Source organism: Lissotriton helveticus, chromosome 6 (genome assembly GCF_964261635.1).
Source record: "Lissotriton helveticus chromosome 6, aLisHel1.1, whole genome shotgun sequence".
Taxonomy (NCBI): domain Eukaryota; kingdom Metazoa; phylum Chordata; class Amphibia; order Caudata; family Salamandridae; genus Lissotriton; species Lissotriton helveticus.
The window spans coordinates 1,394,779,781-1,394,796,932 of NC_136067.1; the positions used below are offsets into that span (position 1 = coordinate 1,394,779,781).

At 46.1% G+C, this 17,152-nt stretch overlaps 1 protein-coding gene across 1 annotated transcript in view; it reads right to left on the reverse strand.

Moving 5' to 3' along the window:
- CNKSR3 (CNKSR family member 3) overlaps positions 1 to 17,152 on the reverse strand; it is a 197,056-nt gene that overhangs the window by 18,960 nt on the left and 160,944 nt on the right. Inside the window, exons 8-11 of the mRNA XM_078649173.1 lie at positions 17,064 to 17,132; positions 8,188 to 8,334; positions 7,379 to 7,503; positions 3,005 to 3,213 (exon numbers count right to left, since the gene is read on the reverse strand). Coding sequence (XP_078505299.1) covers positions 3,005 to 3,213; positions 7,379 to 7,503; positions 8,188 to 8,334; positions 17,064 to 17,132 — 550 coding nt within the window. The remainder of the gene's footprint in view (positions 1 to 3,004; positions 3,214 to 7,378; positions 7,504 to 8,187; positions 8,335 to 17,063; positions 17,133 to 17,152) is intronic.

The following is a 17,152-nucleotide window of genomic DNA, read 5'->3' on the forward strand; positions in this document are numbered from 1 at the left end:
TGCGCCCCCTGCCCTGGTGGTAAGGCACTTTGTTTCTCTGTTCTACAACCCCCCCCCTCTCTCTCTCTAGAGGGCAGCTCGTTCTTATTGCGTTGCTTCTTACCCCTACTCTCCCTATGTGTTGGTTCCCCTTTATGCTTCCTTCAGAGAGGACAGAACTGTCTGTATTGGGAAATGGAACGTGGGCGTTTCATTTCACAAAAGCTGTTTTCTCCTTTTGTTCCCACTTGATACTTGTACATTCTCCAATGGATGGAAAAGACCACCAGGTTTTAATTTTAAGAAATGAATGTTTAGAATTTTAGAGGGGTATGTTTATGTGACTATTTCAGAGGGGTATGTTTATGGGTATGTATGTGTGCCTCACACTGCTGCATTACTAACACTGCTGCACACTGCTGCACGCCACACACTGCTGCACGCCACACACTGCTGCACGCCACACACTGCTGCACGCCACACACTGCTGCACGCCACACACTGCTGCATTACTAACTGCTGCATGCTGCACACTGCTGCACGCTGCTGCACACTGCTGCACGCTGCTGCACGCCTCACACTGCTGCACGCCTCACACCTCACACTGCTGCACGCCTCACACCTCACACTGCTGCACGCCTCACACCTCACACTGCTGCACGCCTCACACCTCACACTGCTGCACGCCTCACACTGCTGCACGCCGCACACTGCTGCACGCCGCACACTGCTGCACGCCGCACACTGCTGCACGCCGCACACTGCTGCACGCCGCACACTGCTGCACGCCGCACACTGCTGCACGCCGCACACTGCTGCACGCCTCAACACCACCACATCACTCGGGGACACCACCACATCACTCGGGGACACCACCACATCACTCGGGGACACCACCACATCACTCCAATACACCACCACATCACTCCAATACACCACATCATCACTCCAATACACCACATCATCACTCCAATACACCACATCATCACACCAATACACCACATCATCACTCCAATACACCACATCATCACTCCAATACACCACATCATCACTCCAATACACCACATCATCACTCCAATACACCACATCATCACTCCAATACACCACAACAGCACTCAGCCCAACCACTACAGCACTCAGCCCAACCACTACAGCACTCAGCCCAACCACTACAGCACTCAGCCCAACCACTACAGCACTCAGCCCAACCACTACAGCACTCAGCCCAACCACTACAGCACTCAGCCCAACCACTACAGCACTCAGCCCAACCACTACAGCACTCAGCCCAACCACTACAGCACTCAGCCCAACCACTACAGCACTCAGCCCAACCACTACAGCACTCAGCCCAACCACTACAGCACTCAGCCCAACCACTACAGCACTCAGCCCAACCACTACAGCACTCAGCCCAACCACTACAGCACTCAGCCCAACCACTACAGCACTCAGCCCAACCACTACAGCACTCAGCCCAACCACTACAACACTCAGCCCAACCACTACAGCACTCAGCCCAACCACTACAGCACTCAGCCCAACCACTACAGCACTCAGCCCAACCACTACAGCACTCAGCCCAACCACTACAGCACTCAGCCCAACCACTACAGCACTCAGCCCAACCACAACAGCCCTGTCCTTGCTTGCTACCAACAAGCATTGCCATAGCCAATAGGACTTGCATTAGGAAAGTGTAAGCTATTGGCTTTGTGAATAACAATGCTATTAATTTATATATTTTCAAAGCCAACACATATTTAAAAAATGTGTCATTTACAATACCAATAGCTCACACTTTCCTAATGCGAGACCTATTGCATTGCAAATGCTTGTTATAAACTGGTGTGGTGTCCTTTTGTAGTGCTTACACTGTATTAAAGTCAGCTATGTGCAAATACTTTACACACTGCCTCTAAGATAAGCCTGACTGCTCGTACTAAGCTACCAAGGGGGCGAGCAGGGGTTATTTTAGGAGTGTAACTCCCTTATCCTGACTATGACGAAGGGTCCCTACTTGGACAAAGGTGCAAACCCATGCCAACTAGAGACCCCCATTTCTAACAGTATGTGAATGTGCTATCTAAGTGGCACACCTTGTATTCTGAGTGGCTACCAAATCCAAAAATAGCTGAAACTCTCAAGGAAGCACTGTAAGAGAAATTCCAAAAACGTAAGAAAGAAATTCATTTGCAGCCAAACCTAGCGCCTTTCCCCAAATTACCGACTAAGGTTCATTCATTTTAAATACCTACGCCGGCTATACCGTACACCTGTCTCTCTCCACAAGATAGGGCTGCTTGAGAAGGACAGATGTGCGTGCTGCTCATCACCCGGTGCTGACTTCGTGCACCTGGGATGGCTATGGCCCAATGTCTCTAGGTTCTGGGTGGAGGTGTGCTCTGAAATTAGTGTCATCACCTCTGAGCGTATTGTCCCCGACTCCCTACTGTGCCTTTTGGGCCATGTCAAAGACGTCTCAGACACCTACCGCAAGCTAACCGCCATGCTGTCATACTAGCCAGACGCTGGGTGACAATTCATTGGGGCCGCAGACCAGTGCTGCTATTAAAAAACTGGCTGGCCGACGCCGCTCATTTTCAATCGCTCATGGGGGAATTCTGGGATTTGATGCCCGCAGCAAATAGACCTCCTGATATATGGGGCACCCTCATTTCTTATCTGGAAGACCCTGACGAGCACACTGATGGCCCCCACCCCACTGATCCACTGATTGCAGCGACTGACCCCAGATTAGAACGGCCCCTAAAGTTTAGTAATCCAACTCTACGCAACACTACTACTCTAGCTTTACTTTTCACTTCAGCCGCAGCGGGCCGGGGGGCACACCGACGCAATGCATGCAACGGTGTCAACCTTTTCGGTTAATGTATTGGATGCTATATTTCGGGAAACATCTGTAATGTGTAACATGCCTTAATGCTCAATAAAGATTGTTTAAAAATCAAAGAAAAATTTAATTTAAAGGTTGCAGACATATTCTCGAGTTATATCAACTTACTGTTAGATGGTGTTTTATCTCGCATCTTGGCAGGCAAAGCATGGACTTCTACAGGATACACCAATAACTGATCAGAATCCGCAATGGTAAATCTCCGCCTCCGGCTTTCTTGGTCTAGGTAAGAATTTGGAGACTCAGCACCTTTTGATCTGGGTGGCGTTTGCCGGTGTTTGCTGACTCCGCCATAGCCAAGGCTGCCCTTCTCATCCCTAAAATTAAAACATATTCATAGATAAATGGTTAAGGCAAGTAACTGGCATCTTCACATTAGAACCAAAAACTTAAAATGTCATAAGAGAGGAGGCTCATCCCCATACTTACCCTTAACATATACAGCTGTAGCCGGTGCAGGTAAGAGTAGTGGGAATCGACAGAAGACGAGAAGCGGAAATAAAATGAAACCACTTACCTTGCACTTGCCCCATCACTGTGTCTTATTTAATTTTTTAGCTCGTCGTGGTATATCAACTCCCCACCACTCTTACCTGCATCTGCCGCATTTCATATCATCCTTGCACAATTTGTAAACATAAGTGCAGGGGCCCCAAGTTTAGCTAAGCAACTTAAAGGCCAGGTTGCCAAAACCAAGGTGTCTTAGTCTTGATTGCAATATAATAACAAAATATGTCCCTTTCTATGTTCTTCAATCTTTATGTGACAACTGTCATCAGATTTATTCTGAACCCCAAGGAGTCTATTTGGAATCTCTAGCAACACGTACATTGATATTAATCATTTATTATTCATTTGATGGCAGCAGTATTAAAAAACAAATCTTGATGCAATAAAATACAATTACAACCACATGATTACAAATTAACATAATCAGTTCAACGTTTCAATAAACTCCAATCTCAGAATTTTTTTTTCTGTTAAGAGATTTGTTTACAGTGATTGTTACAATCATAGAAAGCATTGAACTGTATACATTTTATACAAAATCATTACATCACTCTACATTAAAAAACAATGCATTATAATATATGTTAATGTCCTTATGTCGACGCGTTTCAGTGTATCCGATTTATTTGAAAACACCTTCCTCAGGACAAGTACATTAAAACCGTATATTCTTGACTGTGCCAGCCAACATATCCTTTTCCGCTGGCTAGTGCTCAGAATAAATCTTTCAAAGAAGGAATATATATAATAGTTCCTTCTACCTCCATATAACGTTCGGTCTCAGGTTTTTTAAATTTAAAATGGACTTCATAAAATTCCCACTTTCCGTAGTCTATGGTACTGATGATTCTTTTATCAATTTTCACCCCTTCAGTTCTGACAGCTAGTATTGGTTCTCATGTCCAACCATTTGCATAAAATTCCGGTCCTTCTTGAAAATTCCCTTGTGGGGTTAATATTGTTAAAATCTGGGAGCCTGTTCGGTATCCCACTTTCTCCTGATCATCCACCGCCTTTTTAAATGTAGTGTGACATTCGTTCCTCCAAGGCGCGCCAAATCTGCCGATACGGGGGTTCTGTTCGGAAATGAAAAAAAAGTCTTGATTGCACCTCATGCCTTTTTCTTTCATCAGCCTACACTTCCTGTCTCTTAATCAGACTCTTGCAAGACTCTTGCAAGTTATTTGTCATCAGTTTCTCCCTCTGTCACCGTTTGATATCTTTGTCTTCCTCTCTCTTGGTCCGGGTCAAAAAAGTACTAAAAACAATAATAAGTTCCGGTCTCTAAAAATGAGTGCCTGTGCTCACCAACTACAACCACCAGCACAAATGGAAGCATCAAAGGTGTCCACCTTTAGCCACTTTACTTCCTCAGTACCACTGCTCCCTTCAGTCGGTTGGATGTCTTCGGAGAAGTAGTCACCACTCTGGTCGCAATATTTCCATGCATTAATGCACCTTAAGCTGAATAAATATTACAATTTTTTTAACATTGCTCCTGCGTGCTACCCAGAGGTCCCATTCTCGTATTGCGACCTCTGCTTTAAGGGGTCCACTTACCACAGAAAAGATGCGCACCTCGTGAACTGTACATTTATTTTCTTTAGGAACCAACATTACTACCTTTATCCCTCTCAATTTACTTTCCTCAAACATACACAGATTTGCATTATGCTTCTCTTCACCTGACCTGTGCTGTAAACCATGTACCCCTCTTTGGTTTCATGTCACATTTCTCTACTACATAATTCTACAAACAAGGCTTTATTAATAATGTGTACCTGGCTCACACGACCTGCTTTTGTCTGCTAGCTATGCCTTACTGTAGGCACCACAAATCATATTTATGTCATCAGACAGGATAGCCCTCAGGTATATATCTGGTTAAGGTGAGGGCTACAGATCTGCTGAAGATTTCAGAAAGGACTGGTGAATAAAGGAAGGAGATTCCTTTTAGAAACCAGACCTGTATTTACATTCCAAGTTGGTGGAGTGAATTGAACAGATTTTACCTTAATGTACAAAGTAGTACAAAAAGGAAGGGAGTCAAGATTTTTTCTTATTAAGAAATAACATGGATTTTAAGAAATTATCTACAATAGTGGTATCGGAATAGGAAGGTGGGATGACTTTTTTTTTTTAGTTAGGATTAATATTTATTTTTCCAGCCATTACTTTTTCGGTTTTCTACGCAAGTAATCCTGGTGACAGGCGGTCGGAAGATGCCCAAATTTGGGTCATGTAACTGGCTAAAACACTGTCCCCCAAAGGACTCTGCACCACACCCGAGGGCAAACTCTTAGAAACCTATTTCTGTTCAGAAAAACCTGACACAGGAATTCAGGCTGGTTTGACATTTTTCGGCGTTGGGTCACCTCGCACATAGTTGGTCTCTGACTAATGACGCGCTAAACAAAAATGATGAATGAAATGCTGCCTCTGATGATTATCAGTGTTTATGATTATTTCAAACCTACTTGTACCAATTTCTGCTTTTCTCAGTGACTTTAGTTGCTGCTAAATTTCTGAAAATGTTCCAGGAAACAAGAAAATGGTCAAATGAGAAACAGACCTTAATAGAACAAGAATAACTAAAGAAGACGACCATGGAAGTCAACACTGAAGCTTAAAAGTATTAGAAGCAATTCCTATACTTGGTTATGGTTTTTTCAGCATATTGTGTGAACTGAACTCTGTGGTTTCCAATTCACTTCCGACAGTGAGTTACATCTGTCAACAAAATCCATTAGAGTTAATTCAGTTAACCTCGAAAAATCATGCATTCGCATTTTGTGTAAACTAAAAGGCTATTGTGTACTGTGGCTAAAGGAGCAGATAGATTTTGCCACTCCGTTTCCAAGAAGAGAACACTCTACAGTACGGAGGAACTCCTAGATCCAGTCACCCAGAATAAAGGAAAATATTAAAAATGTCACTGGTGGCAGTGCAATGGGTCCTGCTACATTACCTTTTTCCCCTCTGGTGTGGGCCAAATTAAGAAAATGCCCTCAATAATAATTTAACATACAAAGTACAGAAGTATGCATCAGAATGAACTATGAAAAAAAGGTTTGAAGTTTCTCGTGCTGTTAACTGTTGTGTTACTTGTGGTGTTTACTTGGCACACAGCGCTATGGTTTGTACCCTGAAGCGACAATAATGCAGGCTCAAAAATTCGCTTTTGCTTTTTACCCCATAATTCTGGACATGTGCTAGATTATAATTTAGTAGTAAAACGCAATGTTTGATTGTGCAGTTACATGTATAATAACAGACTGATAACTTATCTTCCACTTACTTCATGGATCACTATTGCTAAACATAAAAACACGCTCCAACCAGCGTTTTCTTGATCTTCACAGACATATACTGAATAAATGAAAATCACAAAATGTACCTAAGATCTACAAGCTGTAGAACACAACACTGTTGGTCAAAGTTCTATCAAAAATGTGTGTCCAACCCTGGCCGACAAGGGCCCATTCCATGCCAGATTTTCAAGATAACCCCATGAAACACCTGCTATATAGTGAATCTAAATATTAATTGTTTACATTGATAGTGGGTATTATGAATATATAGCATTTGTGCACCCATGCTCAATCAGAAAGGCCAATTTTCTGGATACTTCCGGAATGTAGAGGGGGGGGGGGGCTTTTATTTTAGATCCCCTGGCTTTGCCCTTCGGTATACCCTCCTACGCCAACAAACAATAAGCATAAGCCAATATATAGGAGCAAAAATATTTCAATGTTTGCTTTCACCATATTGCTTTCTGCTAATTAATTAACAACGCTACTTGGGACATGACCAACAAATGGTGTTAGGAGAAACAGCAGATCAAGTGACTCCCAAAGGGTTTAGCAAGAAACAAATCCAGACTAATCCCCAGTGAGCAGAATATGTGATCGGAGCTCAGAGTCCGATGCAGAAAAGAGGATTTGTGCAATGCTGTTAAGTGGATTTGCATACCGTGGCGAATACGGCACAGCGGGTGGCGGGGGAATGTACAGGTCCAAAATGGCTGGCTTCGATTTCTTGAGGGAGGAGTCCAGGGTACTTTCTGGCGAATGAGTCGAGGTCGACGAAGGACTTGTCTGTAAGAGAAGGAACATCATCAGGTAAAACAAGTAACATCAGAAAACAAAGTGGAAAATACAATCTAAAAGGCTAACAGAAAGGCGATTTTTCTTCTGTGTAAAAAGTTGTCTTAAATAACATTCTCAAATGTTGTATTGCTTGACCTGTTGAAAACTCTAGAAACGGACAAATACTGCAACTTTAAAGGGCTAAAGCTTCGGGAGACAGAAACACAAAATATAAGTGACAGAAAAAAGACAGCTCAATTTCTTAGTAAATTATGGTGTGCACTAGTTAAGAGTGCAATGTGATATGATAATACAGCATAAAAAAAATATTAAGCTTTCTACTAGATAGCCACATTATGCTACTAGAGCGACATCCCACTTACATCTCAAACACTAATACCAAAGATATTGGACCATCAAGGAGACCCTAGTCTCCAAACCACTTCTTGCAGGAAAAGGGTGAGGCAAGCAATCTGGTAAACTGCAAGATAAAACTCTAAAAGTTTTCAAAAACCACCCAATGTAAAATCAGTTACAGGACAACCACATTCATCTAAATGAATGTGGTCTAAAGACTAAAGCGTCTTGGATAAAATATTACGCAAATGAATCATTTTGGCTAGATGTGCGAAATTATACTGTACGGAAATGCAATCCCCAAATACATTCTGCACAGCAACATTTTGGCAGTACCTGTACAAGAGGGGGTTTCCAGCGCAGGTTCTTTAGAGGCGCAGGAGTAAAGTTTGACAAGCCAGTGGGTCGTTTTTTCAGAATGAGTTTCACTTCAGAAGTATTCTCTCGCAGCTTCCCCACAAGATTCTTCAGCTGCCAACCAACCTATGGAAGAGAAAACATGGAGTCCTTGTCAGCAAAGCCATTAGATCGGTCAATGTGGCACCATGCTTTAAAAATCTATCAATGGTATTGATTTATAGGGCTTTCTCCAGCATAAACCAGACTGCTGGAAGATCTAGCATTACACATCTGTGGATAAAGCGTGAGAGCACATATGAGATCTAATGAACCTAAAGAAAAAAAAGAAGGAGCCACAGAAAGTACAATAACCGGCCGACATGACAAAGAACAACACAGAGGTCGACAAGACATTTTAATGTAGGAAATATTAGTCCAAAACTAATATCCCATGCTTTGATGTATACCTTCTTGCCCAAGAAACCAACGGACCTTTCAGACGGACTCTTTTTGGTACCCTGGTAGCTAATTTTTTTTTAATAACAAGCTTTTCTAAAGAACTTTGGCTTTAGATAGGAGACTCCGTTGCTCAACATACAGAGGGGAGCACTTAAACTTAACACTCCTGATGAAAACAGGTAAGTCTCCAGAAGAAATGTAAAGGAAGAAGACCTTCCTTCGGACAATTTACGGGGTTTAAACCTTGGGAACGTAGACGGTGATATCTGGCCTAGTCACGGTCGGATTCGCTGATGAATTTTGTCAGTAAAACACATAACAGCTTCACACTTGAAACAATGAGATATTAATAAAGAAATGGCACCATTAAGCTAGTAATATATAATGTTATCATTTCCGGGTGGATGACGGCATGACTGGAGCGTGTGGTGCCATCTAATGGCGTTGGAGGGCTACTCCTGGGTGAAATAAGTGTCCATAAGGAGTCTGATGCCTTTCATAATTTGAGGAATCAGCTGAAAGATGTACCATCCACCAGAAAAAAACAAGTTACTTACCTGTAACTGTAGTTCTCCAGTATTGGAAGCTTTCATAGATTCACATGCCTGAATCATTCCCCGTCGTCGAGACGGGAGTCTACGGTATATAAAACAGCAATGCTTAGATAGATAGCAAACTGAAAAGAGGCCTAGGCCAATTTCCCATTTGCAAGCCATAACCTTCCTTATGTAAAAGAGACCAAAATTGTCCCTGAACCAAACAGAACCTCTCACCCTCTAGAACACTCCTGAGAGAACCTTTTGCCCCTCAGACTTTCTACCGCAATGAACAATGAAGAATGTCAGCAGACAATCATAAGTACATAAAGATGGATATTCATAACTCCACAGGCAAGAAGATGACTCTCTATAAAGCATCAAGAAAGATGAAAAGCGCCCTCTAAGAGAGCATTGACTATGTGCGTCATGTAAAGAACAGACAACAATTCCATCCAAAGACCGAGGAATCAGAGAGCCTTTAAAGATCCGAGACATAGCTACCTACAACAGTCCATGACACAGAGGCAGACAAGTCCACAAGTCAATAATGAGGGCCGGAAAGGTACAGTGGCATATGAAAGAGGCTGTCAAAGCATGCCACATCTGGCCTCTTGAACAGACCACACAATCCGGAGGGAGAGTGCTTAATTTACCACACAAATGGGGAATATCACATCCCACAAGTGGGGTTGTGGGTACAGTACAGTGTTGCAAGGATGCTGTGTGCCAAGTGACAAAAGAACATGCACAAAAACTAGGATCAATAATAATAAATAGGAACCCCTGGATTCATCTGTAAAAAAACAGCGTTTTTTGTCTCCATGAACAACAGAAGTACAGAGACAAAAGAGAGGGCAGGGAGTGGACGTCACACACTTTCTCATCCTAAACAAGTACATGGACCTGTGAAACCTCTCCTCGATAATAAATATACACATATATATTTTTTTCACAGAAGACTGTTGCAACGAAAAATGACTTCATGACAAAAAGTAGAACTGAAGGAGGACGAATTCCAAAAAAGGATGCATCTAAAGCACAAGAAGTGCCTCTGCTTCGTGAACAAAATTATGACCAGCTCATGGCTCAATCTACTGGCCTGATGTTCCACTCCAAGAGAGTTTACAGCGTGCCTCGCCTCAGAAAGAAGGAAAAACATGCATTTCCATGCATCTACGATGGGTGAGAGGGCATTCTCTACACAATTATCAAAGATGCCCTTCTAAGAGAGCAAATGTTGCATTTTCTGGGATTTACAGCCAACAAAGATCAGAATCATTACAGACCCTGATAAAATCAATTCATTTTATTTTTTTTATTTATTTAGAAGTTTTCTATAGCGCTAACAAGACCCGAAGGTATCAGAGCGCTTCACAGTAGTGGGCATGAAAAAGAGAACAACATGAAACAAACCCAATAAAAGCAATCGGCGACAGACAATTTGGAAAGAAGAAAAGTTCGGACAGCAGGGCTTCTCAGTACTGGAATCAACAATAACGCATGGATTCTGAGACGTTTGCAGCTCCAAGTTATCCATAACCAAGGGAGCGGATCAGGCACAAGGATTTAAGTTGGCTCTTGAATTCTGCATAGGACGGTAGAGTTCTGATGTGCGGGGGGATGGCGTTCCATATTTTGGGGGCATTTCCTGAGAAAGAGCAATCCGCAGTTCTCTTCCTTCTGGTTTTTGGTAGGATGAGCAGCAGGGAATTAGAGCTTCTCAAGTTTCTGGCTTGGCCTGCTTTTTTGAGCTTGTTAGCCAGGTATTCCGGTTTGCCGGTGTGGAGGGCCTTGTGGGTAAGGCAGGCCGTTCTGAAGGTACTTCGCATTTCCACAGGGAGCCATTCGAGTTCTTTGAGAGCCGGGGAGATGTGATCATATTTTTTGCAGCCTGTGATCATTCTTGCTGCCGCGTGAAGTGTTGTTTTTAGTGGAGCCAGGTGGGATTTGGGGATGCCTGTTAGGATTGAGTTCCCATAGTCCAGTCTTGATAGAACTAGAGATTGCGTGGCTAGTTTGAGGTCCTTGTTGGGAATGTAAGGTTTAATTTTGTTCAAAAGTCTGAGGTTGAAGAAAGCGCTTTTCGCCGAGTTCTTAATGTGATTTGACAGGGTTAGTTTAGGGTCTAAGGTGAAGCCCAGGGATTTAACGGAGTCGGCTAGCGTGAGGTTACCCTTGAGAGCATCGATCGACTTTAGCCACTCGGTGATTTGAGGGTTATCTTCTTTGTTTGAGATGAGGAGTGTTTCTGTCTTATCGGGGTTGAGTTTCAGGTGATTCTTTGTCAGCCAGTCTTGAACTTCATTTAGGACATCGTTGAGTCTCTGGATGTCTTTAAGAGAGGAGATTTCCAGGTAAATCTGCGTGTCGTCAGCGTAGAGGTGGAAGTTGATGTTGGCGTTCCTGAGTAACTTAGCGAGTGGTTCCATGTAGATGTTAAAGAGCTGGGGGGAGAGCACCGATCCTTGAGGGACACCCTTGTTGACTTGCTGGGTATCGGAGGTGAAGTTCTTGATTTTTATTAGTTGCGAACGGTTGTGTAAAAAGGAGGAAAACCACTTGAGAACTACCTCGCCAAGGCCGGCTCTTTCTTGAAGAGTCATGATGAGGAGCTTGTGGTCCACCGTGTCGAACGCTGCTGAGAGATCAAGGAGTATGAGGAGGCAGCACTTGTCAGCGTCAAGAGATCCATGGATGTCGTCTATGATGTTCAACATCGCAGTTTCAGTGCTGCGGCCTTGTCTGAAGCCAGATTGGAGGGGGTCCAGGAGATTGATGTTGTCCAGGTGTTGCGTCAGTTGCAGGAGTACACAGCGTTCAAGTGTTTGAGAGTAAAGGGAGGTTAGATATTGGTCTGAAATTGTTCAAGTCAGTTGAGTCGAGACCGGGTTTTTTCAGGAGAGGAGTGACTTGTCCCATTTTTAGACAATCGGGGACCACACCGCTTTGTAAGGAGCTGTTTATGATTCTTCCCCAGATGGGCGCTAAGGTAAGCTTCATTTGTTTGATTAAAGATGGGGGGATGGGGTCTGAGATGTGTGCTGAAGGTTTGGCGGTCGAGATCAGCGCGATTATCTCAGTTTCCTGGACGGGGCGAAAGCTTAGCCAGGGGGAGGGAAAGGAGTCGGATGGGAGTGCCACTGGGGAGGTCGAGTAGCTCTTCTGGAGGTGTGGGTTGTTGATGTCTAGAGATAGTTCGATTTTTTGGACTTTATCGATGAAGAAGTTGGCAAAGTTGTCACAGAGTTCTTTGGAAGCCTGTAGGGTTGAGGGCAGGGGCTTTGTTGTTTGTTGTCCGATTATGTTGTAGAGTTCTTTGGGTCTGTTTTTGGATTTGACCAATGCCTCGCGGAAGAAGCTGGATTTCTTGTTTTTGATATGGTTGTTGTACTTCCTACGGGCTGATTTTAGTTGAAGGCGGAGAATGGCGGTTGGGTTGTTTCTCCACTTTCTTTCTTTGGTTCTTAGGTTTCTTCTTTCTGCGTTGAGGTCCGCAGTGAACCAGGTTCTGGATGGAGTGGTTCGGTTTCTTTTGAGCTTTAGAGGAGCTAGATTGTCAAGTATGGCGACTACCCCCGAGTTATAGTGGTCGACGAGGTCGTTGGTCGAGAGGTGCATAGTGTTATTTGAAAGAAGAGCGCTTAGTTGACCTTCCAAGATGTCTTGGGGTACTTGGGAGAGGTTTCTCGACCATTTAGGCGGGACTTGCGGAGGTTTAAGCGAGATGATGGGGTGATTGATGTGGAATAAGATCATGTGGTGATCTGACCAGTCAACTGGTAGTATGTGGTTGACCGTGATAGAATTCTTTTGGGCAATGATGGCGTCCAGTGTGGCTCCTTTGTAGTGAGTCTCCTCAGTACAATGTTGGGTGAGGTTGTTCTCGTCAAGGAGGCTAGATAGCGATTTGATTAGAGGGTTGTGGGTCTCATTCCACCGGATGTTCAGGTCGCCAAGAATTAAGTTTTTGGAGTCGCCCAGTGAGTCTTGTGCAATCAGGTTTGATAGTTGGTCTCCGAACTCTTTATTTCTGCCCGGGGGGTGATAGAGTAGGTGGCACAGTAGAGAGTCATTGTCTTTTGTCTTGATGACAGTGGATAGGCATTCAAAGGAGTCATACTCGAAGGAGGCGGTTTCTGTGATGCTCCAGCTGTCCTTGTGGATGATAGCGACCCCACCTCCTCGTTGTTCAATCCTATCTTTGGAGATGAGGGAGAAGCCAGGTGGAACCAGCATGTCTAGGCAGGGAGGGGATGTCTTATTAAGCCAAGTCTCCGTGAGGAACGCAACGTCAATGTCATGTGTGAGGATGGCTTCGGCTAGGTCCGTTGCGTGTAGAGAATCCGATCTGCAGTTGATTAGGAGGCAATTGGTGAATTTCTCCTGATTACTGGTGGCTCCCTCTTTAGTCTCTCTAGGTATAGCGGTGAGGACTGGTAATCTCTGTGTATTGACGATGGGTCGGTCTTTCCGGTGACCTGTGATGACTTGAATTTTAGATTTGGGTGACTCCGCAGGGGAGGAGTCATAAGTGGCGGCAAGTAAGGCTGCTTCCCTGTCTGACATAGGAGTTTTTGATCTAAGGGGCCTGGCGGTCGGGTGATTTGAGCCCACTGGAGTGGGAGAGGAAATGGAGGACGTTTTGACGTGGGGGGAGGTCCGGGGGGAGAGTTTGTGGGGATTACAGACTATTCCAAGGTTAGAGATGATTTCTGAAAGACCATGGGTGATAGTGTTGACCTGGTTTTCCAGGGCTGCGAGCCGTTTTGATATGGCCTCAAGGAAGGGGATGTAGGCATCCGCGGTGGGTCCGAGAGTGCTAGGGTTCGAGAGGGTCGGTTGGGGGATAGGGGTCAGGGTGAAGGACGGGGGGGTGTTCTGAGTGGGTTGGGAGATAGGGGTCAGGGTGAAGGACGGGGGGGGTGTTCAGGGTGGGTTGGGAGATAGGGTGAAGGACGGGGGAGGTGTTCAGGGGAGGGTCCGGCGGGGGTTTAGACAGGGGGGAGGAAGGGAGGAGGACAGGGGGGTGCTTGGACAGGGGTGGATTGAGGGATGTAGGGAGACTTGAGGGGAAGTGGCTCGTTGTCTGAAGGCAGCCTGCTGGCGTGGGGGTGATTGCTGTAGGAGGCTGTCGTAGCTTGGTGTTAAGGGAGGTGAGGAGGTTGGAGGAGGGGGAGGAGGAGGGGGATTGAGTGTCCTGCGGATGTTGGGTGGCTGAGCATGGAGGGTGAGGTATTACTGGGGGAGGGGGGGCCTGACGGACTGGGTAGGGGTTGCGGAAGGGAGTATCGCGGTCTTCACTGTGAGTTGTGGTCGTGGTCGGAGGCGGCGTAGAGGCGGGGATGGGGAGGGTGGGAGGGGCTGACCTAAGTGTGGGAAATATGGAGTCGAAAGCTTCCAGGTTCTCATTGTTAGCTTGGATGAGGACCGTGCCATTGGTAAAGATGGTCACGGTTATGTAGCCTCTGCCAGCTGATCTGAACGGAAGAGTCGTGGTTAGTTTGCAGCTGTGGAGAGTGGAAGTTGTTTTGGCTATGAACATCCGCGATCTAATCGTGGAGACCCAGTATTCTGGTCGTTCAGTGTGGAATATTAGGTCCATCTTGGTCGGTCCGTTGGAGGCCGAGTGGTAGATGTCCGTGATTAGGGTTTCTTTGTGATTGCGAATGAGTTTCTGCTTGAGGGTGCGTCGCTGCTTAGTAGAGAGGAGTGGGGGGAAAATGATGGTGAAGGAGTTTCGGCTGTGAGGTTTAAGGTGGGCAAGTGGGGCTGGTGGAGGGTGGGGCTGGTCCCGGGCCATCGTGGGTGTGGTGGGAGGGGAGCCAGATTAGGTAGGGGTGTGGCGCTAGAGTGGCCCGGAGGGCAGGCGACAGATTGAAGGTGCATTTCAGTAGGACCCGTGGTTAGAAGTCATGTGGGGCATTGCAAGCCCTCCTGGTTCGCTATTCTGCGCAACGGATTGCAGTTGATGGTCGGGGGCAGGGCAGTTAGACTCAGGGCCTCTGCCTAGGTGGAAGGCACTCTTTCCCTTCCTTTACTGCTCTCTTCGTTGGTTTTTTTTTTTTTTTTCTTTTTTTTTTATCTCCTTGTTGTAGTCCTACTTTTGTTTTTCTGGGGTGTCCTGGTTATGAATTCACTAGAAAAAGATCACACTGGAGATGTGGCAAGGGCCCCTGAAGCTCCCTTTGCATGATGAGGCAGGACATCCCTGTTGCCCCTCTGTTTGGCGCCCCCAGTATCTACCAGTATCTATGTGTGGGTCAGGCGACGTCCTCTTTGGCCGCCATTTTAAAGTCAGGCACAGGCCGGCTGTGGGTGGAAACGTGGGGCTCTGGGTAACAGGCTTAGTTTGGTGGGGTAGTCAGAGCTGAAGCTTGGTGGTGCCCAAAAGAATGCCAGTACTCACAGTGTCTACTGAGTAGGCTCCGGTCAGGCGACGTCCTCTTTGGCCGCCATTTTTAAGCCAGGCGGAGGGATGGCAGCGTTGGGAGTCCTTGTGCTCCGGTTGGGGAATTTAATCCCTGCCAGTGGAGGTCGGGGCTGAAGTTTAGCGCCCTCAGCCCTTTCACGACCTCAAATGATGCAAGTTGCGACTCTGGGGGAAGGCTCGGTCAGGCGAGGTCTTCAGAGGCCGCCATTTTGAGGACAGGCGAGGCGGGCAGCGTCGGCGGAGAATCCCTGAGCTCCGGAGCAGGAGCTAGGGTCTTCCAAGGCTGGTCGGGACTATGCCGCTCAGGCTTCGCTGTGCTGGCAATTGCTGGGGGATCCGGACGCGGTCGGCAGCTCTGCGGGTGAGTGTCCTGGGGTCGCTGGAGGGCAGAGGAGCGCCGATCACCGTGAGAGTGATCAGGCGACAGAACTCTGCTTTCCTGTAGCGGGACAGGCTGCACTATTCCGCCGCAGATTCCGGTCGCGTTCCTGGTGCTAGGCAGCGCTGGGGGGGGCTCTGATTAGGTGATATTTTGCTGAGCCCGGAGCTCGGTTTCGGAGCTCTCTACCCCTGCGGCCATCTTGCGTGTTACTTAATTCATGGAACCATTATAGACAAAGACGACAGTGGTATTTCAGAAAACGCTGTGCACAGGTTCTAGTGGAAGCGGCAATTAAATCTGGAAATGAAAAGGTGTCTTGTCTGCCTGAATGACTACAGATGAGAAGTAAAATGTCGCTGCACGAGGTAATTCTTACATGTAGCATGGACAGAATTTCATCTGCTCTTGCAGTTAATTCAAATTAGTGAACCCCTAAATCATGCTGTATACAAATGAGCCTAATATGTCCTACGTTTTTCAAGCGTTTTTGGGCTCAAAGTTCATTAGGGTCTTCTATACTGGTGGCAGGGCATTTATGGTATATTATACAAGCAGCTGGTGTGTGGCACTTGCAGCCCCAAGATTCAAGCACCACCGTCGATTCCAGGGAAAACTCCAGGACCACCTTTTTTCTTCCAGATAAACCTACCATTTCCTTTCCGGCTCCCTAACTGGATACACTGCTATAGCGCCAAGAAGGAAGGACGTAATTTAAGCAAAGCTCCCTCGACATTACTATAACCTAATATCATGCTGAGCACTGATTTTTTGGGGGTTTTGTATAAAGATTACGAATTCCTTCCCAGGGAAACCGCAGTACCTCATCAGTCATGCGTGCTTGACACTTGACCCCTGGTAGACGCTGCATTAATCACATCTTCGATAAGGCGGGTCTGGGAGCACGCATTCCACCCCCGGGACTGGCCGCGAGCGAGGTGTGCGCGCGCTGGGTAAATGAGCGCGAGATGTTTTGGAAGCATCTCTCCAGCTCCCAGGCCTCCGTGCCTCGTGGCGCCTCCAAGGAAAACGCTAGGCCCCGGGGGGAAACCTGTTTGTTACTTACCACGGTCTGACGGTTGACTTGAATCACCTCATCGCCGGCGTGAATTTTCCGAGATCGATCAGCCGGGGACTACAGGGAGAGAAAGAATA